This window comes from Madurella fahalii, assembly GCF_045866475.1.
Source record: "Madurella fahalii IFM 68171 DNA, scaffold_2, whole genome shotgun sequence".
Lineage (NCBI taxonomy): Eukaryota > Fungi > Ascomycota > Sordariomycetes > Sordariales > Madurella > Madurella fahalii.
The window spans coordinates 177,214-203,272 of NW_027263972.1; the positions used below are offsets into that span (position 1 = coordinate 177,214).

General features: G+C 53.0%; 7 protein-coding genes across 7 annotated transcripts; 5 read left to right on the top strand and 2 right to left on the bottom strand.

Annotated features, from left to right (window-relative positions):
• Positions 1–852: 852 nt before the first annotated feature.
• Positions 853–2,431, top strand: FBP26 (Fructose-2,6-bisphosphatase; the record flags this gene model as incomplete). The annotated part of the gene is made up of 4 exons (XM_071058232.1): positions 853–958; positions 1,031–1,620; positions 1,684–1,797; positions 1,910–2,431. The coding sequence occupies 4 exons, from the start codon at positions 853–855 to the stop codon at positions 2,429–2,431; spliced, it is 1,332 nt and encodes a 443-aa protein (XP_070914333.1).
• Positions 2,432–9,179: 6,748 nt separating this feature from the next.
• On the top strand, positions 9,180–10,614 carry MFIFM68171_02811 (Averantin oxidoreductase; the record flags this gene model as incomplete). The annotated part of the gene is made up of 2 exons (XM_071058233.1): positions 9,180–10,366; positions 10,428–10,614. 2 exons carry the CDS (start codon positions 9,180–9,182, stop codon positions 10,612–10,614), a joined length of 1,374 nt encoding a protein of 457 aa, XP_070914334.1.
• A 3,267-nt stretch (positions 10,615–13,881) lies between these two features.
• On the top strand, positions 13,882–14,820 carry MFIFM68171_02812 (Putative oxidoreductase YesF; the record flags this gene model as incomplete). Its single annotated transcript, XM_071058234.1, has 1 exon — positions 13,882–14,820. One exon carries the CDS (start codon positions 13,882–13,884, stop codon positions 14,818–14,820), a length of 939 nt encoding a protein of 312 aa, XP_070914335.1.
• Positions 14,821–14,914: 94 nt separating this feature from the next.
• MFIFM68171_02813 (Esterase-like activity of phytase-domain-containing protein) lies at positions 14,915–16,653 on the bottom strand (the record flags this gene model as incomplete). Its single annotated transcript, XM_071058235.1, has 3 exons — positions 14,915–15,303; positions 15,373–15,887; positions 15,950–16,653. 3 exons carry the CDS (start codon positions 16,651–16,653, stop codon positions 14,915–14,917), a joined length of 1,608 nt encoding a protein of 535 aa, XP_070914336.1.
• Positions 16,654–18,285: 1,632 nt separating this feature from the next.
• Positions 18,286–21,311, top strand: MFIFM68171_02814 (uncharacterized protein; the record flags this gene model as incomplete). Its single annotated transcript, XM_071058236.1, has 3 exons — positions 18,286–18,985; positions 19,522–20,344; positions 20,600–21,311. The coding sequence occupies 3 exons, from the start codon at positions 18,286–18,288 to the stop codon at positions 21,309–21,311; spliced, it is 2,235 nt and encodes a 744-aa protein (XP_070914337.1).
• A 2,069-nt stretch (positions 21,312–23,380) lies between these two features.
• MFIFM68171_02815 (uncharacterized protein) lies at positions 23,381–23,716 on the top strand (the record flags this gene model as incomplete). The annotated part of the gene is made up of 1 exon (XM_071058237.1): positions 23,381–23,716. The coding sequence occupies one exon, from the start codon at positions 23,381–23,383 to the stop codon at positions 23,714–23,716; it is 336 nt and encodes a 111-aa protein (XP_070914338.1).
• A 686-nt stretch (positions 23,717–24,402) lies between these two features.
• On the bottom strand, positions 24,403–25,299 carry MFIFM68171_02816 (Transmembrane protein 53; the record flags this gene model as incomplete). The annotated part of the gene is made up of 1 exon (XM_071058238.1): positions 24,403–25,299. One exon carries the CDS (start codon positions 25,297–25,299, stop codon positions 24,403–24,405), a length of 897 nt encoding a protein of 298 aa, XP_070914339.1.
• Between the last annotated feature and the right edge of the window lie 760 nt (positions 25,300–26,059).

Genomic DNA, 26,059 nt, shown 5'->3' on the forward strand with positions numbered 1-26,059 from the left:
GCCGACAGCGCGGAGATATGGAGCTAGGAAAACTGCTCGGACTTGATAACTGCATGCTCTCCGGTTTCAGCCGGCAGGTCTGAGAAGCTGGACAGGACAACGTTTTGCCGGGTGTGGGCGCTCTTTGTCCCATTGGGCTGCAACTTCCATTGGAGACAGCGTGGGAGATACACGTCGCCTAGAACAGTAACTTGGGATGGCGGTCTGTGAGAATCCCTCCGGATTGACTATCTGCAGGACATGTGGGCAGAGGAAAAACCATCACATCACTCCTCGCCGCGGGTTCCCACTTCCAGTTCCTCATCGCCATTCGGGCCCATCCGGTGGCGTGGGGCCCGGCCTTGCCCCGCCGACTGGGAGGGCCTGAAGGACCTGGAGCTGTTGGCCAGCGCATGCTAAAATATGGGTCCAGCTTCCACCCCCTTGCCAGCCCGAGATGCCGCCCTGGGAATTCCGATGTGACGGAAGACCTGCAGCGTTTCTGCACCGCGGGAATCGAACCATTCTCGTCCCGCTACCATAATTTGACACTAATACTGCGCGCTTTCTCTCAGATCCTCTCCTTCACAGGAACCCGCGTATTTCCCTGTGCTCTCGTTCCCGTTAGTGTTCAAGACGAACAGTGACTGGGGTGTCGTTGAAACCGGAAGGCGTCACGGAAGATCGACTTTGCCCGCAGCAGGAAGCCAACCCCTCGAAACCTCACGCGATCAACCACTGCGGGACTCCCACGCCGACAATCACGAAGCTGTTCGCCGCATCGGAACCAATTCCGCCGCTACATGTCTCGGCCGTCCATCCTGCCGCCCTCCGCCTCCAGATCGTTGCTACAACGGCTATCACGCAGCAAAGATGGCTCCAAAGATTAACGGCGTCGGCATTCAGCCCGAGGACACGCGCATCTGCGTCGTCATGGTCGGCCTGCCTGCTCGAGGAAAGAGCTACATCGCGCAAAGAGGTGAAGCGGCTTCGCTTGACGTTAACAACTCGGGCAATCCAAGAACAATACTGACCGGCCTTCTGTTTGCAGCGCAGCGCTACCTAAAGTGGCTTTCGATCCCAGCGGCGACCTTCAACGTCGGCAACTACCGCCGCCATGATGCACCGCATCCTTCGGCCGATTTCTTTGATACCAACAATGTCGAGGGCGAGCGGATGCGGCGTGCAGCCGCCGAAGCGGCGGTGTCGGACATGATGAAGTGGTTCAAGAGCGGCGGCGTCGTGGGCATTTTAGATGCGACCAACAGCACAAAAGAACGTCGAAAGTGGGTGCTCGACCGCGTCTCTAGCGAGGGCGTCGAGGTCATCTTTGTCGAGTCCAAATGCGACGATGAAGAGTTGATCATGGCCAACATCCGCGACGTCAAAACCACCAGCCCAGACTATGTTGGGCAGGACCCCGAAGAGGCGGCCCTTGACTTCCGCAACCGGATCCGCAACTACGAGAAAGTCTACAAGTCCATCAATGCGGACGGGGATGAGGACCATTTGACCTATCTCAAGATTATGAATGTGGGCAGACAGGTGTTCATCAATCGCATCAAAGACTACCTGCAGAGTCGTGTTGTCTACTACCTTATGAACTTGCACATCCGGCCCCGCTCTGTCTGGCTGTCTCGTGTAGGTTTCCAACCTTACGATATACGATACGCACTAGTCCCTCGGGTTGCTAATTCTCCCTAGCACGGCGAGTCGATGCTCAATCTCGAAGGCCGCATCGGTGGAGATGCTTTGCTCTCCCATCGTGGAGAAGAGTATGCGCGCAAGCTTCCCGAGCTGGTCCTCGAGTCTGTTGGCGTAAGTCTACCTTCCGTGATTGCGTGCGCCAAGCCTGGACTCAACCCCTGCCCCGCCACCCCGGCGGGCGTGCCGCGCGCTTGCAGGGACTCAAACTGACATAACGCTACAGAGCGATCGCCCTTTGACAGTATGGACATCGACGTTAAAACGGACCATTGCTACGGCACGACACCTCCCCAGTCATTATAACCAGCTGCAATGGAAAGCTCTTGACGAACTGGACGCTGGCGTATGCGATGGCATGACGTACCAGGAGATTGCCGACATGTACCCTGAAGACTTCCAGGCCCGCGACGAAGACAAGTACAATTACCGGTATCGCGGCGGCGAGAGCTATCGCGACGTTGTCATCCGCCTGGAGCCTATAATCATGGAGCTGGAGCGCAGCGAGGACATTCTCATCATATCTCACCAGGCCGTCATCCGCTGCATTTATGCCTACTTCATGCAGAAGACGCAGGAGGAAAGCCCCTGGGTACCTGTGCCGCTGCATACGCTCATGAAACTAACCCCTCGAGCCTACGGCACCGAGGTGCAGACATACCATGCCAACATCAAGGCTGTTAGCACCTGGCGTGGCAAAGGGAGTACTGCCAAGCATGAAGACCCCACCCCTGAAGGCGGCATCTGAGGCGCTCGATTTTCGGGCGTCCAAGTGTGATGGAATTCTCATCCTATCAGCAACTGTTTTCGTTATTGCATTTCTCTCCATCGCTCAGATACCAAACGGCTACGAGCTGCACGAGTCTATGACGTGCGCCCGGGCTTTGAACACCATCAATACGGAGTTTTACGGGCGCTTGGAGCTAGACCTAATTGGACGTGGTTGAACAACCCGGTTGGGCTTGCTCCGCCGGTATCACAACCTGGCGCAGATACTTAGATGGAAATGGAAAACTGGCTTAATTGGGACACGGAAAATCTGGCTGTGAATGGGCATGGCCGGCTCAGGGATTCTATATACATACATGGCATTAGACACAACGAGGGATTGGGATTGCCGCGAACTTACCTGATGTCACTTCGTGGTCATCCGCAGACGTTTGTGGAGCCCATATTTGGGCGGCGTTGTTTATGATGAGTGTGTCGAGAGGGACATGAATAGGGAACATTGTAAAGGGAGGCTTTTCGCTGTTTCTCGATTGCATTATTAAGGGTAAAGGGGGAGAAAAGCGGCTGATCGATAGGGAATCAGCGGATTTGAATATATTTGCGATGATGCCGGGCAGTATCTGGCATATTTCGGAGCTCAGCCTTCGATGAGCCACTGATTGAACCTCACCCGCTTTGGTTCGACTTGTTCCACGTCAAGTGACCCCATTCAACGTAAACGTAACGCAGAGGAGCCAGACTCTTCCCTCGTAATGTGTGCGCTGAAAGTAGATAGCAATGCATTTGTCGTGTATGGGTGTTTGTTCACCGCTGCAGGACCGATTGCAGGTAATCAAGTTATGCTGAGGCGGAGCTCGCAGGCTAGTCGTGGGCGCTTGTTTCAGCTTCGGTAGCCGAATTGCTGCCAATTTTAAACCTTTGTCGACATCAGGCAGCAAGTGTTGGGGGAAAAGCTGAATTGATGCCTGCAACTATGACTTTGTTCAGGTGGTTGTTTGATAGTTTGTTACCTAATAAGTAGGTGCTCTCCTGTTGTTGCCTCTTGGTTACGGTTTTTAGCATTGGGTAAAGTTGAAATCATTTGACCAAGTGAGTTGTTGCCCAGGACACGGCTCCAAAACGTAGTACTCTGGTTCCGCATTTGGTTACGTCAAAGAGGACTCACCCACCATCGTAAGTGCTCTGACGAAGCTTCTCACAGAGATTGATCAACCTGGGGTTAGGGGCGTTTGTCCACCTCTATATATGAAGAACCTCCCTACGCAATGCTTGTGAAGGGGTTTAGCGACGGAATAACAGCGGCGGCCATGGACTCGGTGTAGCCAAAAGGTACCTTACACCACAACGCAATGCAAGGTCTCCTCCTCAAGGGTCGTCAATAAGTAGGAGTACATTAGTTGCTAACTGGTGAGACTACCTTTCAGAGGGTGACTTACTGTTAGTGTATATGGGTCAGATTTTCATAGCATCACGTTAATGAGAGGTTAGGTTGCATTGGGAAGATTTTATTCTTTTCCCCCATATGTATTATTCACCTGACCACACACATCGGCGGCCAAGCAACCTGCCAGTCGGCAGAAGGGAGGCGCCGACTTCCAATCGCTTACCAAACCAATCACAGGGAAGCCACTATTACCACCAGTGAAGGTGGTGATATCCTAGGGATTACTGAAATCACTTGCGATCATTGTAGTGATCGACGTCGTCACCAGTAACAATGGTGAAGCAACGGTTATATAAAAATAGATGATATGGTTACCCATTAGAGCCAGATTACGAACCGACTGGTCAGTCCGAACTGGCCAGTCTGGGAGGTAAAGTTCGGACCACTAACCCATTTTTTGCCCTCCTTAACAGCCCATTCCACACGCCCCAGCCAGACTGGCCACCCCCTACCTACTCGCGATGTATCGAAGTGGATATCGCCGTCGGATCGCTCAGGAATGGTAAATAGTGGGTCAATTCTGCCCATTTTCTGACCAGTCCGTACCGATGGTGAGATGAGCGGTTTGGGCCGGACTGGCCGGTCCGGGGCGGGCCCGGTCGCGGTTGGATTGTAGGTGTCGGGTTTATTACAGTTTGATGAAGGTACTGTACCTACCTCAGTGTAAATACAGTTTAGATATACCACGATACGTCTGCAGCTGCTATATATACCGGTAAACTCACTATATATGTCCTCTAGTGTTAGATCGTTGTGCAGCGTCCTAATAAGTTGCTATTGCACCAAATTTATTGGCCAAGAAATCTTCGTTGGAAATTGACTGGTGGGTGGCGGCATTATGAAGGCGATGAGCTAAAAAGGCCCTTGAGTAGCCAAGACGCTGAAAAAGCAGTATATCGTTCGCCCAGACCCACCTTCGGAAGTATCAGACTGGACCAGTCCGAACTGGCCAGTCGATTCGTAATCTGGCTCTTAAAATAGTTTCATTATCAAGCAATACAACTATTAAATCATCCACAGGTGCCATTGAGGCATTGCACAATCGTTGTAAACCATTTGGCTTCACCGAGTCGAATTTTCCCCATCGAAACCTTCCAGTGAACCTTCTCGGAGGTATTCGGTTGCGAGATTCGTCGCACTCATGCTGCTAGCCTGCTACGGCTTTTGACGGTGGATCGAAGACTTCTATCACGTGAACCCTCAGTGCCCGCCGTTTGCATACACCGAATGCCACCCCGGTCCTCGCTACCTAATCTTCGGGTACGCCGAGTGCAACGCACGATGCCTTTCCCACCGCCAGGAGTACTCGCTGTCCTTCTTGGTTACGGTACACGAGGGGTACCACGGGGGGGGGGGTCGGTGCAAATCAAACTTGCGCCCTCATCGTTGGCAGGCCTACTTATTAGTATGAGGTTGCATTGGCTCGTCGCTCAGGAGTTGAGTCTGCATCGCCATAGCCTTGTGTTACCAAGTGAACTGACTGTGTAGTTGTACAACAGGACAGCTGAGACAATGTCCTACCCTCCTTCCCAATCCTTCATATCAGAATACCAAGGCTCGAGCTAAGATTGAAGCGATTACTAACGCCTCGGTATTGCTTCTGTGCAATGCGGTGAGGTAGTATACACGGTGTATAAGTATCCTGGGCGAGTTCCAGATATTCGTATGTGGTGCAAGCCTGCTAATGTTTATAATCTCGCTCTTCCCAGATGCTAAAGACGACAGCCATCGCTAATGGCTTGCCGTGCTTTCCATCTTCCAGACCAGCCGGATAACATTTATTGGGATGGCGCCGTCTATTGCTGGGACTTGCAGCGCAATCAGTCATATTGGCTCAGCGCAGCCGATTTTACGTGCAGACACTTTTACGAGGGCACGTGCCATTGCCCTCGACTGAACGCAGAGCCGGATATCGCGGGTATAGGGGTATGATTTGTCCCTTGCGATTTGTGATTGTTATTCCGGAGTTAACACGGTCTCAGGTAGTATTCGCCTTCGTTGCTTCCGCTTTTCTCACCGTCATAGCTACGGCCGTCTGCCTCATTCTGACGACCCACACCCGCGGCTTTGATGCCGATATCGACAGCAACAATGTCAATGTCTATTTCCGCCGTTACATCTGCGCCCCCATTACCTCGCGCCTCAGTCGCCGCGGATTCAACACCCCTGTCTTAGTGGCTTGCGCCTCTGATGTCGTCGGGTGTCTGAGCGATACACAGTTAGTTACGGGAATTGCAGTGCTGGTCGCGGCGCTGGCCGGACTGAGAGACGGTGCTGATTCAGGGGCGCCCCATTACCGCACCGGCTCGGGGATTTCCGTATACCATTTCAGCATGGCACTCAATCTTGCCTGGTTTAGCGGCAGCACGCACCTAGCTAGCCTGAACGTTTTGGGATACCAACATGGACCGAACGGGAAGCTCATTAACGGGCCGGTGAAGTTAACGACCGGAAGGCGCAGAGGGATACCCTTGATCATCAGATGCCTGTTAATAGCCACGCTAGCGGTGTTGTTGCTATACGCCCTATGGGTCAGGGGTTATGAATGCTGGGGTTTAGCGCCAAACTGCCCAGCGAAATGCACCCTCGGGTACCGAAGGGGCGGTGAGCCGGCACTATGGATGGCGCTGATCTGGATGCTGTTGCTATACTCGTATATGGCTGTTATGGCAAAGGTCTTGGTAACTTTCGAGCAGTTACGGTTCAGGATTCTCACAAGAGTTGACGGTAATACGATCGGTGTTGCAATATGGGGATACACGGCCGACCGGGTTATCAGGAGGGTCTCACTTCGGACGTTGAATATCTTAGTCTCAGAGCCTATCGGCATCCTGGTTCTCGTGGCATGGTTTGGGACCGGGTGTCACGCTGTACTGGTCAACCGACGGATGGGACATGAGGTGATGACGGCTGAGGAATCTGCTGCCGAAAATAGTATGGTTTTCGGTCAGTTGGTTCCCGTTGTTTTGCTCCTCCTGCCACTACTTGCGCTTGTGGAGTCGTATGCTTATCATTCCCAAGTAGAGAAGGAGAAAAGGTTGGTAGGATGCCAATGTGGTGGATGTGATTGGCATGGGATTTAGTTATGGATATTTTACCAATGTTTTGCATTCGCTATACCATGTACGATGTTTTGCTTCGAAAATCACTGCTCCATTCACTTAACCATCTAATCTTTCGGCTCTGTCACCACCTTATAGTTGTGCCTAAGACTCAAATCTGGCCGAGGGCATTCCTTGGTCCAAGCTGTACTCTTATTGCAAGGCACTGGCCTATGCTTACTTGACGGCTTCATCGTCTTCTTTTCTGATTCAGTCCGACATTTGCCAATGGCATCTCTCGCCATCGTCACTAGCACGTCGGTACAATTTTAATCCTTGTCTAGAACTTCTATAAATGGACCAGTTATATTACTTAGCATATTAAGTTCAAGGCTATCTCATCTCCTGGATTCTTGCTCTGCATTGGCTATTGCTAGTAAGTCAGTAACCAACGAAGAGGTAGTTAGAATGTAATGTAGTTCGATTATAAACAGCTGAGCTGTGGCAGGTTGAAATGGATACGTGAAAAAGCAATGGGATCGTATAAGACTATCCTCGATGTGAAGTGACTTGGTTGTAAGTATGGTGACTTATAGAGTAATTCCTAAAGAATATTTAACGTGACCTTAGTACTCGCTACAACACTAGGGCTACGACGGTGGTGACCGCTATGGCGATTAGGGCAAAGGGTGTGGTTTTTGTATCAGCGGGAATAGCTCAGTAAATATTGACTGAATGATTGTCGTCTGTTTGAGTATTGGATGATTGGTTTCGATGATGATGATGATGATGTGTTGATCCCCTCCCGGGTGGACGTGGGAAGGAGATGTGGTTTTCTACATATATTAAGCGTCTTCCTTCTCGTGGTGTCGCGCTGGAAACCGCACTTGTGGAGCTCGGCTCTCACCGCCGAGCTTAGCAGCTCATCATGTGAGCTCGCCCAGACCATTCCCTTTGTGTATTTAAGCCAGTTCTTCAGTCTCCTACTGCAGTAGATAGATCTTCAGAGACTTCAACCTTTTCACGCACTTCCCACGCCCTCTGCTGAGCTCCTTGTACGCGTGACACGTGGGCCGTGCTGGGTTGTTAGTATTCAATTACAGTTTCATTGTGCTCGATTTAGAGTGAGTGGTGTCTATCTCATATCCTCAACTCTCAGACTTAGGTTTTGGCAGGTGAGTGAACCGTGGGACAAGACAAAGCACAGTGAACTAGAACCATAATATTAAGACTCTGCTGCCAGTTTGTCTTTGGTTCGGTAAGAGTAGAAATAAGGGCGATAGCCATTAGCCAGGTTCTTTACCAGCGCTCATTGCGTCAGCCTCATTCCGCCCCTTCTGATGACGCAAGAAAAGAAGTGCAGGGGCCGACGGCGTATCTGCAGGCTTCGCACGCCGGCTTTGTTTCGTTGCATTGATAATTATCTAGACGATCGTACAAATCGCATGCCCGAGAAGATCGCTTCCTATTAAGAGCTGACGAATCCGTTTTTGCCATGATATGTGGAATGAGGAATACTCCTTTATGGACAAAGAGGGACCGTGGAATGTCATGCACGCAGCTGACAGTCTTACGCAGCGGGGTTGACGACTGTGACTCGCGACCCGCGGACACCCGATCCGACCTCCTGGTCCCGCCAAAGTCAGTTAGGCAACCTTAAATCGGTTCCGGCATGACGCCGCTGTCGGTCTCTGGCTCGGATCCTTCTGGTGAGTAACGCACATATCTCCATCGTGGCCAATAGTCTTGATGCTTCAGCGAAAATGAACGCCGACTGTTTTTATCTCGGCCGGGTCGGGTGCCGAGCCAGCAATGTGTAGTAACTAGCGAACCCCATCTCCTCGAGCCAGACCCGCGGGTTCTTGTTCGGTATCATGCGCCTCTTACTCTTCGTTAGATGTCTTGACTGCAGAATCGATGCCCAGAACATAAATACCAGTGGATGTCCACGGTCTCCAGTCATTTCCTCACCATCCACCCAACGATTCTTTGCTTCTGATACAGCTCTCTACAACATTCACCTACGCGATGCAGCTCCTTATCCCTACTCTTGGACGTTTGGAATCATGGCATCAAACTTGGCAACTTGGGTTTTCAGTTTGGGTAGGAAATCTTCTACGCCCGGACCGCTGAACTCTCTTCAAAAACTGATTTAAAGAACACCTCAGCTCCTCATAACTAGTGTAGTTTTGCTCCGTGTGATATACCGAAGGTTCTTCCACCCTCTATCTAAGTATCCCGGCCCATCCCACGCTGCCGCTACGGGCCTAGTCTACTCTTCTATGGTAGCTTCTGGTCGTCTGCTCCAATGGCTCCAGGCTCAACACGCCAGATACGGACCTATCGTTCGGGTTGGGCCAGACCGCCTTAGTTTTATCCAGCCGCAGGCGTGGAAAGACATTTACGGCCACCGAAGTGGAGGTAAACAAACAAACATCAAAGATCCGCGATTCTACGACGACATGGATACCGGTGGCCACAGAAATGTGCTTACCGAGCGGGATGGCCCTGAGCATGGTCGAGTTCGCCGCATATTCTCCCACGCCTTTTCCGACAAGGCTCTCAAGGAGCAGCAGCCCCTGCTGAACAACTATGTTGATCAGCTGGTGAGCAACATCCGCCAGGCAGTGGACAACAACCCCCACCATACATTTGACGCCGTAAAACTTTACAACTTTACCACGTTTGACATCATGGCGGATTTGACGTTTGGGGAGTCGCTGGGCATGCTTCGGACCTCATCCTACACAGACTGGGTCCGGAACATCTTCAACAGCACGCGTATTCTCGCCATCTCCACCATCTGGAGAGAGTATGGCTGGCTCAACACCCTATACAAACTTCTCGAACCTCCCTTCATGCGACGAGCATCCGAGGTACACCGGGCACACTCGGTCGACCGCGTAAAGCGGCGCCTAGAGAAAGGCGACCGCACCGACAATCACAAGGATATTTGGACGCTGGTGCTGTCGCAGCCAGAGGGTAAGGGTTTGACACCAGAGAAGATGCATTCGAATGCCGTCATCTTCATGCTCGCTGGTACCGAGACCACAGCGACACTTCTGAGCGGCCTGACATACTACCTGCTCAGGAATCCGGACAAGATGCGCAAGCTCGTCCAAGAAATACGCGGCGCTATTCCCTGCGAGGATGACTTCACACTCGAGAACCTGCAGCGGCTAAAATACCTCGGTGCATGCATCGAGGAGGGCTTACGGCTGTATCCACCTGTGCCTGTGCCCCTTTGGCGGGTTACTCCTCGCGAGGGTACCACAATTTGTGACGAATACATCCCCGGAGGCGTCCGAGTCGCCGTCTCATCCTTTATTGCATTCAAGTCACCCCTGAACTTCAAGGATGCCGATTCTTTCGTTCCGGAGCGGTGGATTCCTGGGAGTGGTTATGATGATGACCACAGGGAAGTTGTACAACCGTTCTCCGTTGGACCGCGGAACTGTCTTGGCAAGAAGTAAGTACCCGCGTTTGTGCTTGTTCACTGCGGTTATTGGCAGCGCTGATAAGTTGAGCAGCTTGGCTTATCATGAGATGCGCCTTATTCTGGCCAAGCTCCTGTGGAACTTCGACATGACGCTGTGCCCACAGAGCGAAGGGTGGCAGGATCAGTTAAGCTTTATTCTGTGGGATAAGAGTCCGCTTCTTGTCAAGATTAAGATGCATTCAGAGAGTGAGACTAGTCATAGCCCCCAAAACGCTTGACAAAGTCGAAGTCTGGATGGGTCCCAGGATAGTGTGCTACCCGGTCTCTTATCCAGTGCAACACATCTAGATCATTGTGCGGGTCTGTCAAGTCTACAGGACATTTGGCTTTTGCTGTTCGACATAGGGATTCCAACATAGACAGGATCTTGGTAGAGAGGATCGTGGAGAGAATAGAGGAAGATTCGCTCTGAAGATGCTATGGCCGATGTATTGGCTACTTGTCTCGAAACGCCGTAAGGGTAGTCGCCCCAATCTCTAGATATTATCTACCCGGCTCATTTATAAGGTGCCTTTTCGTGCTATTTGGGTTCTTTCGCGGTACTCCTATTGCCTTTATCCTACATCACAAAACCACCGATGTGAACCTCCCTATCACATTACCACGCAACTCGACAACAATCTTGAGATTTTGTGTTTTGTGTCCACTCCCGATTCCGGTGGCCCCTGTTTTTGGGCTCTATAATGTTAGTCCTAGCTTATGAGCCACTCGGTCCATGTGTTAGCTGGTTTAAATACTGGTTCCTGACACGATCCCGTGACCTGCCATGCTTTCGTATCAACCCTTCACCTGTGCGCTAACATGCGGTGCTCGATCGCTGAGCGAGTAGTGGATTTTGCCCTGCGAGACTCGGGCTGCAGGAGACAAGGGCACGGACGGACGTTATTTGGCCTGTGACTGCGGCATACTAAAGGGGTGCGCAGCCGCGCGAGTACTGCTAAGTTGCTTAGGCACCGATGTCTACGTACCTCGGAGTGTCGGGTAATGATGGACTGGGAGGCGGTAATGCCCTCATTAGGGCTGTAGCATACTGATGTGACTTCATCTCGAATCTATTTGGCGCGAATTTAGGGCCGCGCTGGAGGGGGTAATTCATTCGGAGAATTGCCCGCCTGTGTTCGGCGGGTATTCGTAGAACAGCTCTCATCCTCGTCTCTCGTACCTGATGGATGGTTCATGGACATAGTCCGCTCCATTCGTGCGAGCCTTCCAAAACGTTCAATGTTCTTCGGATTTCTGTGCTCCGTTATAGGGCTAATGTAGCAAATTGAGTGGGCGCACGGGTGTAGTTGATTTGTCCAACGCCGAATGATCTTGAGTCTGCCTGTCAGCCGCTCCCCCCCCCCCCTCCCGGGGACGTTCCTCGGAGCTTCCATTATCCAGTACTGATCACTAATAGGCTAATAAGGTGCCCAATCTGGATACGAAGTACTGGGTGGGCCGTGGTACAGCAAAGCCTTATGAGTTTGCCTCTTTTAAGACTGTGCACCTTTTTGATAGCATCTACAATGCCATCCCAAAACCGCAACTTCATACTTAAGGTCGGGGATATATATGGTGCGTAGTCCAACTGTTTTATACCCTTCGCAGCATCCCAGTGCGATGCAAATATCTCGCAACCAGAGACCTAACTCGTTGTGAGGCCGTAGTTGCTAGGAAGTACAAATATGCTTGGACACCGGCCCAGCTGGAGAAAATTCTATTGTTGGCAGAAAAAGGACTTCATAGCAAAGATTAATGTCTAAAATAGAGTTGTTTAGCTTATCTACGAAATGCTATTACTTGCAATTTAGTAGAGTAGGATTGCGAAGAGTAAGGAGGACGTTGCCCTCTCCGCTAGAAGACGTCTGAGGAGATACGGGGGAAACCTAGTGGACAAAGCGCGCCAATCTCTTCCCGATCTGATGTAGAGTTCAACTAAACCATCTGATGATGACGACACTGTAATAACCAGCCAAGTCCAGTACCACTGGGGTGCCGCAGCCGACAGCCTACTGCCTTACAACTTATACCTCGGATTACAGCAATTACTACCGGAACCACGGCGATGGTGTGTCTGAAGGAGGGCTAGGGTTCGGTTTAGCCCGATGGACGAGAGTCATGGAAATAGCCGCTCTGTTGGTTTACTAGGCGGTCTTCTCTCGAATGCAGAGAGAAATGCGTCTGAGTTAGACACCACCTTCCGGATGATACCAGGGTTCTTGTTGTCCGAAATAATGCTGGGCTTGACATGGTCCTGGCCGGTGAGCCGCTTGCCGTGTAGGTTGTCAAAGATCCTTTTAGTGTTGAACCGTCCTCGACGAGAGCGAAACTGAAGCGTTAGAGAGCGGCCCGCTGGAATCGCCGCGACAAGAACGCCGGCAAACTCTCTATCAAGCGATGCTGAGTTAGTATCTATTAACCCAGCGCAGACGTGAGCCGTCGAGTTTAGGAAGAGAGCGCCTCAGGGCCTTGGAGGAATCGTACTTTACGGCATTAGCTCCTAAGGACGATATTGGACGTGTGAGTTAATTATTCGAGGAACTTAGTGTTGTAAAAGCAGTTATTGGCGGTTCGGTGGCAAACTGACTACGAGGCAACTTGAAAGACTGTGATTCGTTAGCCGATCGTCAGGATCGGAGGTTGAAGCTACCTCCACCAAATATCGGGACAATAGGCAAAGGCGCAGTTCTGAAACCGGTCCTAGGTCCCAGCATCAGACAGAGCACCCTGGCTGTGCCACTACAGCACATAATTCCTCGGATGAGTCGGACAGCTCCTACCCCTCCTTTTTAGTCTAGAGCGATCTCTCAATCATTCAGATTCCTATTCTTGGGCGAGAAGCAACCGCACTTCAGAGCAGGGCTAAGTAAGAGTCCACTAACGGGAAATACAAAAGGATCTCATGGCATCGCCGGTTGCAGGAGCGGTCGATCCCGAGTCGACAGGAAACCCGGGAGTTAGCAGGGAGAGAAGACAAAGAGGGTCTTAACTACAGCTGCCAGCGCTGACGGTATCCGATCCGCCGAGAAAAAAGAGGCCACACAAACGGTAGGCAACGGAAGGGGAAATAGAGCAAGGAGCGGAAGAGGTTAGGGTTTCTCTTCAGGTTGCAGCCCGAGCCTATCACTGCGTTGTGAGTACGGCCTTTGGCTGTGGCGCAGGTCGGAGGTCGGCGCTTGGTTTACGCCGACGTCGTAATCGCAAGGAATTGAGGAGAATGCCGCCGACATCATGATGGACGACGTGAGAGAGAACACAATCAAATTTGTCAGCCTCGGACAAACAGGAGGAAAGCAGTCCGAAGATACGGTGACGTCGAGGATGTTGTAATTAGTATATAAGTAACTAGGTAACAAGACACGGGCCAGAAAATACCTAGGTTGACAAGTCACAAAAGCCCAACAACCCTAAACCCGAGAGCTCCTAAAAGTCCATAATCCCTATTATTGGACGACTTGGTCACATTTCCACCGTCTCAAGCTAGCCAACTAGTCCATAACGAAATGTCTACCCCCAACGTAATTGTCTTTGGCCCAACTGGAGCTGTTGGCTCAGCCACGGCCCTGACCGCCCAGGAAGCCGGCGCCAAAGTCACCCTCGCAATGCGCGACGTCAACAAGCCCATCCCCAACCTCCCCGCGATCGGCAACTTCACGCGCGTGCAAGCCGACCTAACCGACCCCGCCAGTATCCGTGCAGCCGTGACCTCCTCAGCCGCCAAACACGCCTTCATCTATATCACTTTTGGCGCGCAAGACCACATGCGGTCGTCCATCGAGGCCCTCAAATCCGCGGGCATCGAGTTCGTCGTCTTCCTCAGCAGCATCGGAGTCCAGGGCGACATCCGCGCCATCACGCCGACTGATTTCATTGTGTGGACGCATGCGCAGGTCGAGGTCGCGCTGGATGACGTTTTTGGCCCCGGGGGTTACGTGGCGGTGCGGCCAGCTTATTTTGCCAGTAACTTGCTGCTGTATGCTAGGGCAGTTGCCAAGGGGGAGATGGTGCGAATGTCATATCCGGAGGGGAAATTTGATTATATCGCGCCAGCCGATATCGGGCGGGTGTGTGGGAGCCTCTTAGTCAAGGGAGCAAATGGGCTCGAGAAGGGGAGGACCTCTGTGCCCTTGGCGGGCCCGCAATTGATTCCTCAGCGGGAAGCTATTGAGGCCATTGGCAAAGCTGTTGGCAAACGGGTGGAGGTGGAGAACTTTGAAGATGATGAGGATGCTGTGAGGTTCATCATGGCGAATATGAGCATACCGGAACCCGGGGCGAGGCAGCTAGTCCGAAACCTCAAGGAGGTGTCTGAAGGCCGGGGTTTCTTCGCTGAGGGCCTGTATAAGGAGGCTGCCGGCAACATCCGGAAATATGGTGGGAGAGAGGCCACTACGATCCAGGAGTGGGCGGCGGCCAATGGTGTGAAGTTCACTCACGAATGATGGGGCTTATGATTGTTAGACAGGGGAGGGATGGATTCCCTAGCAAATGTTGGATTAACTATTAGCTATCAGATAGTGCACGCTATATAGTCCTTCATCCAGCGAGCGGCTTGCTGTTTTTGGGCAACGTGACCTTGAAAACCAATGCTTGGCTGTGTAGCAAGGGCACGGTGGCGGAATCGTCCGTATAGCTGACCTGCCCAAAATTATAGAAACCGTTATCGGTAATAAAATCATTGTCACTGAGTGTGATCAGATAATAGTCGTCAGACGATTTCCCGCAGCCTTTGCCCTTGTCGCTCATATGGACGGGCACCAGGGCGAGGGCCTCCCACTTCTCGTTCAGGAGGCCAAGGTTGATCGGAGCGCCGTTGTGGATGACATCGCCTTCCGCAGTCTTGAATTTGTTGAGTTCCGAATTGATGTTGTAGTCAATAAACGGACACAACTCTGCCGGGTTGATGCCAGCAACAAGAGCGTCGGCTAGAACGGAGTGTGTCAGTAAAGAACAACTAGAAAGAATGAGGGCAGGGAAGATGCCGAAAAACTCACAATCAATGCCGTCGGTAATGTTTCCGTTCTGAATGTCGTCAAACTTGGGCCCCTTGATGTTGGTTGCGCCCGAGACATCAACAATGTCGACATGGCGATACCGTGATAGCGGATCTTCCTGGCCCCGTCCGGCATTCGAGTCGCGGGCTAAGACCAGTAGCTGAGTATCAGAGATCGAGAGAATCTCAGATTGTGCTGCGACGCGTTTCTCTCCTTCGGCATTCTCAAAGATAGGCAGCGGTACGACATACTCAGCCTCGTACGTGACCTGGACGTCATCCTCCATATCGCTCTTCTGCTTCTTCAAATACCTAAGCAAGCGAGTATTGCGGCGTGTAGACGACGAGGAACCCCCGTCTTGCTGGGCGGCGGACTGCAGCATGACCCACAGAGACTTACCGTCCGCACTCATGGTGAGTCCTTCAAAGCCCTGGTTGTTCTGACGGCCGTGTTCCGGATCCTCAGGGTCAGGAACGTAGCTTTGATTGTAAATGCGCGGAGTGTTGGAGTTGTAGCTGGAGGTAAGGTATGATGTCAGCGAACCGTTTCAGATTCAGCCCGTTGTGCCGATTCTCACCTGACCTCGCCTTTCCGGATAGGTAGGAGGGCATCGGGGGGCTGGATTGCGGCCACCATCTTGCCGTCCTTGTCGAAACGGTAAATAAAAGGGCCGTACTCGTCGCTAATCCAAAACCAATCGCCATCGACGACCAGCCCTTCTGCATCAAGCGAGATGCGCTTGTCCCCAGGGCCGGTCCCCCCAAAGCCATCGCCCAGGTACGTCGCCGCCGGCATTGTGGGGAACCCAGGATAACTCTGGCCACCGGTGAAATCTGGATCCAACCCGGTCAAGGGTCTACCGTCGGGCCCAGACAGGAGAATGGTGCGCTTATACTGGAACTCCAGGTTCGGACCAGATGGTTGCGCTACGCTTACGCCTGAGACCGGTTCGAAAGAAATGTCGAAGATATGGATTCTCGGAATCGAGTTCTGTGTTCCGTTTGTATTCCACCCACGATCTGGGAGACCGTACATGGTTCCCTTGTACCCCTTGCCAGTCCTCTTCCAGTCCTTGATCGCCATGGAGGAGCCGATGCTGATGGTGTCGCCATATTGATCACGCGCATCTGACTGTAACGACCCGTATCCCGCAAGGCCGTCGTATATATAGGATTGTCCGTTGCAAGAGACAGAGGTCACCGCCGAGGTGCCGCGCTTGATAGACGCGACGACGGGAACTAAGGTAAAGCCTAGGCCGACGATTTTCTTGGGAGACACCATATTGCCGGTGTTACTAAACCGCAAGTCTCGCGATTCCACGCAAGAATAACTCGGCGCATGATTTCAACCGGAAGGCGGAAATTTAAAGTTACCTCGATGTGCCCCAGAGGCGCGTACTTTTCAGCTGATTGATTACATTGTAGTAGCCGGCCACAACCAGAGCGCACATGGGCTGCTACTTCAATTTAATTGGATATTGAGTTTGCGCTGCCGCTTGGGGGTTATGAAGCGAACCCCGATTCGTTACCGAGCAGTTCAGAGTGGGCAATGCGGGATTTGTCGTAGGGGTGGAGTCCATTGGAAGCGTAAAGCAGGGAGTGAACGACCACGGGCTATATGTCTGTTGTTATTGAATCTAAAGTCGAGTTTTTGAATTATATAGAGCTTCTAGCTCTATATTGTAAGAGGCTGAAAATGTTTACTTTATCCACCGACCAATTCCAAGGGAATCTCACATGGTTCACATTCTACACTGCATGCTTAGGCCACAACAACCTCCGCAGATCCCTAACGCCCTCAACGACCCAGAAAGTGATTAAGCTGTGCCCCAGGGACTAGCTTTTATCTTTCACACTAGATTACTTCTAGTAGGTTAACGTCGAACAGAAACACTGCGCTGCTGGTTGGTAGATTCCGTGAGTTGTAATTGAGCGATTGTATTGCTTGTCTATGTCCTGGCTTTCTGGTCTTCTAAGAGCCCATTCTTAGAGACTTTGTTTGTAGGATCCCATTGCGTCCTTGGCTAAACCTTACTGGCGCAGGCATCTAATCAGCGGAATTGACTAGACGTCAAGGCTCTTGCTTTCTAACAAGTTCACGTCCTGGCAGCTGGGTAAGCTGATTGATATTTTGTTTGGGTGACTGCTCGTCGTCTTCTGGGAGGTGGCTGAACGGCGATCCTATCTTTGAAATATGCCGACCGAACGGTGGTGGCAGAATGAAGAGCGCATTGAAAGTCAGAAAGAAGTCTCGCCTGGCCCTGGATCTGAAGCATGACCATGCAGTCCCTCCGGCTCAGCACGGCGGCTGTACTATTACCATTCCAACCTCCAGTCCCGTGGCTCCGGGTCTATCGGTTCTCAGCTTGACGAATGCAGGTTAGGCGATTGCTGCATTGCCGGGCAATACACCCATTAAGACCCTTCTTGCTCACGTGGGATAGCTTGCAAAGGACACGTACTTGAAATATGTCACATTGTTGACATTATACCGTGGCGGTGGTCAGTTTTAGAGAGGAAGATCGTAAGTTCTACCCTCCAGCTCATCGTTGGGTATTTGATTTGGGTGCTAGCATGTAGCTTCCAGCAAGTTCCAGGGCGGTTGCCGTCTGACATGGTCTGTCCCGTCCCGTTGCTATGGCCGCGCGTAGGGTTCACCTCGAAAGTTTGACTGGCTGATGGTTGCTAGATTGACCAAAGAGCTTAGTGCCTCTCCAGTAGCTTTATGTTACACTAAATAATTCCTGAGGCACCCCAAGTTGCCCGGCGTGAATGCGGGGAAGATAAAAGAACCAACGTTCTCCTGCTTCCTTTGCGGCAATTTCTACTAACTTGCTCCTGCCTTTTCATCATCTTCGCCCATACGTACACTCCAACTATCATAAGATCGTAGGTATAGGGTTCCGCTGAAGCCATGGGCCAAAAAGCATCAACACCACTTGAGTCTCTCGACGCTCTCCCGGACCGGTCCCACGAGGCCAACGGCAATGCCGTGCAGAGTCCACATGACAGTGCCAAGGCATTGGTCATGGAAGGCAGTTTTGCGGCCGCCGTCGACCTGGCCCAGCACGCAGTGGAGAAAAATAAGACAAGGCTCGGTCTTGAGCATCCGCTCACCCTGGCATGCATGTTCGAACTGGGAAAGGCGCTCCATGGCGACGGAAGAATCGAAAAGGCGCTTCACGTTTTTCAAGAACTGCTTCCCTTGAATGAGAAAGTGCATGGCCTCGCTCATGACTGCACGCTTGAGACTCTGGACGCTATATGCCAAGAGCTGTGCAACATGGGTAAATACGAGCAGTCGCTCCTCCACCTTGATGATGAAAGGCAACGCTATGAACAGGTCTTGGGGCTGGAGAACGAGCGTACGATACGGGTATTAGTCGACATTGCCAACATGTCTAAGTTACTCGGCAAGATTGACGAAGCGTCTTTGACGTTTTCCTTGGCCCTCGGCCGCAGCAAAAATGGTTTAGGCGACAGACACCACATCACCTTGGGGATCCGGAATGATATTCGAGGGCTTAAGGGGCCGGTAGCACCAACTCTGGAGCAAATGAAGTCGCTGCTGCGTCAAAAACATCTGCCAATACCGGCCAAGCCTTTCCCCATCTGTTCGTCAGCAACCTGGCGGAGGTCACTGCTGGGAAAGAAATTTCTGTTATCTCGTCTGTTAACTATGAAGCTTCAAACGCCATGTCAATACGGATAGGTCCATTCAAGGGGAGCCTGAAGCCGGCGGCACCGGTGCGCATACCTACCCACTATTCGGACCTCAACGAGGTTGAACTAGGACGCGGATCAGCAGACGGGCATCCAGATCATTCATTCCAGTCTTTGATCGAACGCAGCACTTGTATACTGCTCCGAGGCGGGAACAGCGCAAAATCGGCAAGCGGTCAACAAACACACCGCGTTCCTCAGGAGTCTGAAAACTCTTGATGAGCTTCTCACAGCCCAGAAAAATTTATTCTGGTTCTTCCAACTCCGAGAGTCCTTTATGCAGCAAACCACCCTCCAAAGATGGGACGCCAACTCACTGGGGAGATATATCCTTCTTCCGATCGACGGCGGATTTGCAAACTCAGAGGACTGCATCTTCGTCAGTCATTACTGGCGAACACAGTCGCACCCGGATCCTGATGGGAAGACCTACAGCAGTTACGGGGACTGCTCAACGACAGCTTCTGGGGCGAAGCTGCGTTCTTTTGGGTAGACTGGACCTGCCTCCCGCAGTGGACAGCAACTGCACCACGAACAGCGGAAGAGGAGCAATACTTCCGGCGGGTTTTAGCGAGCATCCCCAGGCTGGTCCGGGATTGTTCGTTTCTGGCGCAGTTTCACGATTTCCGGTCCCGTCTTTGGGTTCTCTTTGAAGTTGCCGCCTTCACCTTCAGCCGAGCCGAGCCGGTTGGACTGCCGTGTACTGATATTTTTAAAAAGCACCTGTCACAGATGAAGGGAGACGGCGTCCGCATTGTTTTGGATAAATACCAGTACAACTGCACAAACAAAGGGGATCGTGAGTGGGTCATCACCCAGCTGGAGATCCTCCTCGCCCTGCGCAAGACTGTTCCAAGCATTCATACACGACGACAGATCCTTGACGCAATCGACAACTCGGTAGTACGATATTGCGACCACAAGGAAGTAAATGTGGAAATTGACGAGGAACGGGGGGTCCTCAAGGCGGGTGAAACAACTTATCAGTTCAACCCGCTTCCCGTCGACGATGGCATCCCCGACTCGGTTTCCGAAGTCCGCATAGCAGGAGACCATGCGATGCAGCTAGAGAGGGCGCTACGGAGAGCTGGCCAGAGCGTTGAAGACACGGGTATAGGAGAAATGGCGAGAGAGTACGGCCGCGCCGGAGATCATAAGATTGCGGAGGTGCTACACCGGCTGGCCCTGGAACGTTGTGATGATCCTGTCAACTCGCATGATCTGCTTGTCAACTTGGAGAACCAAGAGCGGTATGACGAGGCAGCGGAACGATGCCAACGGCACATTGATCGCTTCGGCCCAACTGATGAGCTCCGCCAAAAGTTACTAGCACTGAAACAGAAAAACATGCAACGCGAGAGATACCGCAAATGGAGATTCGAGCCACTCGAGAACACTCTGCCCATCGCAGGCCAGCCCCAAATTTTTACCCTTCCACGGGCCGTCCAATAGCCGGCCCTCCGGAACGGGCTCAAGAGATCATGGCTCCAACGACTGGATCAGAGCGTCTGGCAGAGCCAGGATCCCATGGTTATGAAGAGCATCGAAGAGCAGGCGCTCGAATCCGAAGAGCGAGGCCGCTTCTCGGAAGCGCAGCTGATACACTTGAGCCTGTTAGAACAAAGGAAGGCATCTCTTGGGCCGTGCCACATCGATACCCGGCGCAGCATTTGCAATCTCGCACGGTCTTTCCGGCTAGGAGGGAACGCAGAGGGCGCCCATCTAGTATGTGCAATAGCGCTTGCGATATGCGACTTCAGTCTTGGCCCGTGGCACCCAGAATCACGCGCAGTGCTGGGCAATCTTGCAGAAGCGGTCTTGCTACGGGGCAAACCGGGCTTGGCCAGGGGGTATTTCCGGCAGCATCTGGAGCGGACGCTGGCGATTACCGAGCGGGATGACCCCGAGGCCTTTCCGCCCAAATTTTTCCTCCATGCCCTTGTTCAAGAGGGAGAGCTCCTGATCGTGCAAGGCGAGGAGGGGGCGACGGTGCAGATCATGGGCTATGCGCCACAGGATACGGGACGTCTGAACTCAAATCCGGCGTTAGCCATGGCGGCGGGTGGTGCTGCTTCCAGTATATTACAAGAGGTAGGTGAAAATGATACGAAGGGAGGGGGGCAAAGCCATCATGTGAAAGGAGGGGGGTTGATATTGCTAGATTTGGAGAAAGCGGACTTCATCTTTAACAGGTATATTATTGCCAGGACAAGTTAAGTATCTTAGTAGCAAATGTACTATGAGAGGAGTTATGGAGAGTCTTGGGACGATAATACGTTATCCTTCTCGAGTGTAGCATCTGGTGAAGGTTCCATAGGTAGATTCTGTCCAATTAACAGCCTCGGCTTGACGATCTATTGTAGTTTTGTTTTGGGTTGGTTTTGTACTAGCCCATAGGGGCAAATGATGCGCATTAACGGCCTAAGGGAGACAAGAACGGACAAAAAAAAGGCAAGCGGTTGGCATGGGACTTTAAAGCGGCAGCCCGGAGTCAGCTGCGAGGAAACCGCGAAAACAACTAAGCTAGAGGTCTGCCAAGCATGGGAGGATAATTGGCCTTGACCCCTCGGCCTCCTTGATGGCTGATAGCTCGGTCGGAAAGCTCCCAATATAGAGGGGCCCGTTATCGCTCCGCTTCTCTCTAAATACCTTACCCAATAGGAAGATTTGGAGCTGGTCAGTGGGGGATTCCATTCCAGGACGATGTAGACTTTCTGATCATCGGAGAGCTGTTTCGTCTCGTATTCTCCCCAATTGTACAGGTGCCGCCTACTCTTATCATTGGCAACAGTAGGCGACCGTGATATCTATAGTTCTAGTAGCGGTCTGTTGCCTCTTTAACGAATATCGACTGAGCTTTACCGAACTCCGGCTATTTACTGTAGGAGAGAGATTCCAAGGCTTAACAAATTGGCGGCATCGATCGATACTGCAGTGAAGTCTTGACCGACAGGCCTAGAACGCCCCACATAGCCTGGGCACGAAAGTGATTGGCGTACGCAGGGTTGAGTGGAGTACGCATGGGGGAGGCACGGGAGGGTTGCCGTTTTGCGCCTACGCTAGGTACATACCTTAGCTGCTGTGCCACTGGATAAGGTATGCTTCATTACGGCCCTCGTGGCTCGGGTTTTCTGTTTCTTCGTGCTCCAAGTGCGTTTTGTTTATGAAGCGAAAACAGGGTTCGCCCGATCCACTGCTTTGTTTAGGGGCCTTATGGTGAACTGTGGTGTAACGTCCAAATTCTGCAGCTTTACGGTCACAAGATCGGGCGAGACCGCGGCCCAGCGGCATTGGCTCCCATTCGCTCCGCCACGCCCCCCAGCATCACCATAGGGCACTCCCTGTTCTGTCTGTTCTATCGTGAGAGTCGTCAAGAGGTATTGCCTTGCACATGCATTATCGCCGCTATGGAATAGATAGTTTGCTAGGCTAAACGACGCCGCAGAAAAGCGGCGTGAGGTCTATGGCCAGCGCTGGTTGTCGACCTCGCATGTCCGGGTCCAATTGCAGCCAATTTTGCGTCATGCAACAAGATTGCCGACTGGCACCCGCCCACTAGCGTCTCACTCCATGTCCGAAAACGACCCTGCAGAGGACCTTTATAAACGGCCATGTCAACTCTTCATCACAAGCCCCGCAGTTGGAGGGATGTCAGATGTGATAGCAGTCTGTCTCCCCATACGGATACGTCAATCCGGCTCTGACAACGCCTTCCGGGAGACGTTCACCGTCTAGTGTCAACCGTTGCGTATTGCAGTTGATCCACGATTCCTCGCCGTTCTGCTTTCGGCGGGGCTGAGGCCCGTCGTCTTCGCAAACTCTGCTCAGCAACAAAAACGGCACCAGCGCAAACTAGCACGCCAGAAAACCGTGCGATCAGTGGAGGTAAGCTACAGGACGGAAGGCTTCCCCGTCGCAGAGCCCCACCACGAAAACACCTCGATGCGCTATGTCACAAAGTGGGGATGTTGGTGTGGGCAGTTCGGCGTGTGCCCTTCAAAAGGGGAACACAAGCGCTACCCAGAGAGCAATCTCTGATGCATCCTGCAACACGACCCTGAGAGAGCTCTGCTAACGTGTTGGGATTTGTCGTTTTGCCTTGTTTTCCAGATTCAGTGCCGTTGCGCTGCCTGTCTCGCACCGGGAATTCGCGAATTCGCGAGTTCGCGCCAGAGCAAACAAATCCCTGCGCCCTTTTCTACCCCTCCAAAGCTAGCTGCAAACACCTGGGGAACCCACCGCGGGGCGCGAAGCCGGGCACGGGACGCACGACCAAGGAATGCACCATGTGCCGAAAAGTTGTCTTCAAGGGGACGTGCCCGCAATGCGCCGACACTTTCACATGGGACGAACTCTCACAGGAGCTGAGTTGTCTCGAGGCGAAGAACAACGGCGTGTTTGGCATGTGCAAGGAGGGTACCCACGTCGACGAGAAGCCCCACGACCAGGAGTGCGATCCGTGTTTGGCCGAGATGGCTGCCGACGAGGGCTATGATGGCGGTATGGATGACGTCGAAACGTTCGAATTTGTGGGCGGGAGATGGTATGGGGACAAGAAGGAAGCCACTAACCGTGACCAAGACAGCGGGAAACACAAGAACAAAAAGCAGCGCACAACATGACGCCTGGGTTCAGAGAAGCGGCGAGCGGAGCGTCTCACCATACCTACCCAATTTTTATCTCGCTAGCATCTCCGTCGACGCCTGTCACGACTATCCCGAGTTCCCGCGCAACCCTGTCACCTTCACAAGCTACGGGCCGGTAAACAGACGGTTCAACAGCGCAACGAAGCGGCTGGGTAGACGCGACACATGTGCAGGCGGAACGGGCGGCGGCGGTAACACAGCGCACATTTTCCAGGGCGATGATAGGCCCAGGTTCTTCCAGCCGGTATTGGGCATCCCACGAGTGTGGCGGGGACATGTTCATCTGGCTCTCCGCCGTTTCGATCGGCTTTGTCCCACGGTATATATTGACATTGTCATCTATGAGACCACGACTTCGATGAGTTACGAAATGACGGGTTGCATAGGGAGGGGGAGGGGGCGCATGCGGGACATCAGCACGGGCAGGATAGGACCCTTAGAGCCAGCACGGAGAGCAATGATGGTAGCCGAGGTTTGGCGATAGACTGGAACGGATGGGGAGGTATTTCATGTACGAGATGGATAGTAATCAAGAACGTCCAGTATCAGCCAGCTCAAACTTCAGACCGCAAAATGATGGCATATCCAAGGTATCTCATCTATCATCGAACCGCAAAACCAACCCTCTTTCTATCGGACTCTTACTCCACAGCCAAACTCTTTTACTCCAACCCTTCCCAAGTCTCCCTCACAACCCGCCAATACCTCTCCCCATCCGTCCTCGCATGGGCCACGTGCTCGCTCCGCTCGAACTTTTCCGTCCGCACGGCGAAGCCCTTGCGCCTCGCCTCCTCGGCGTGCCTCTCCACGTCCCGCCAGCCCACGAGCCTGTCTGCCTCGCTGTACACGTACGTGCGCCGCACCTCGCGGGCCCGGTGGCCGCTCTCGTTCAGGGCGAACGCCATGCGCGCGATCGGGCCCGTCCTGCCCCGCCCGAGGACCTCGTGCCAGAGCCAGTACGACGCGCACATCGCGTGCACCAGCGGCGCCACGAGCAGCCGCGCGAAGCCCACCAGCCCCGCCGTGAAGGCCAGGTAGCTCGCGCGGTACGCGAACTGGCCCGGGCACGAGTCGAGCACGATCGCGTACGGAGGGAGCGCGGTCGAGGCGCCGAGCGCGCGGCGGAGGTGTTGCAGCGTGGTACAGCCGCCGTTGGAGAAGGCGTGGATTAGCAGTTGGGGGGCGGGTTTCGTGGCGGAAGAGGAAGACGAGGACGGCGGCGGCGGCGGCGAGAGATTGTTGTCGGGGAAGGTTGCTCGGAGAACGGGCAGGGCCGGGGCGTGCTCGGCGGGGGCACTGCGGGGGCGCATAAAATGCCGTGGCTCGGAACGTACGAGGAGGATTGACGAGGATGGGTACAGAGCTTGGTACTGGAGGATGTATTTCGCTATGTGCGGTTCGCGCGCGCCCATCCAAGTCGCGAGGAGGATTAATTTTGGGGCGGGTTTGGCCGACGACGAAGTGCTAGTAGCTGCGGGTCGGTAGAGATAGACGGAGGGGGAGAGTTTCGTCATGAAGGAGAGCGGCGCTGCTGCCGCGGCTGGCGCGTTGGACGCCATACTTTATCGACCCCGAGAAAATAAGCGCGCCGTTCCCGACTGTTCGAGATTGGCAAAGCGGCACGCCTTCGCTGCGGGCGACCGCGTAATAAGTAGTACAGCATATATCCGTACACCTGCCTTCAGACCGCAAGTAGAGGAAATCAAGATTCGTAATCAGTCAGCATTTGCAAGGGCTGTGACCGCCATACTATGTGTGGAAAGTATCAAGTGCCGCAACCAACGCCAAGCACCCCTGACCCACTCCCACATGGTGGCTACGCTACTGCAGGGCATAGTGCAGTCCAGTCCAGTACCGGTGCTGCCTCCCTGAGCCTCGATAACGAAGTTGCACTCCATAAAGTGACAAATGCGCCCAACGTTAGCTCTACCGCGACACCATCACCGTGCTTGTTTGCTTGAGGCCGCGGACTAGCGACAGTCGGTAATCCGTGAATTGGTGTCGCGCCGTCGACGAATGAATTCTCCACATGGTGTGGACGAATGAGGGGTACGGGACCCGACTTGACAACTGAACCGAGGCACTTTCCCGATTGGGTTTGTGTCTAGCCATCCCATGCGGGTTGCATTATGATGAGAGTCCCCAACATCGTCCGCTCAACAGAAAGGCTTGTGTTGGGAGGAGGGCAATGGCTCGCCTAACTGCAGTATCATTGGGGTATCATAGCCGGGCCATCTGCATCGTCTTCGCCAATAATTACCCCGGCTTTCCGGCCCCCAAACCAGCTGTTGGGTTTGTTGGGCGTCGCGATGCGTTTAG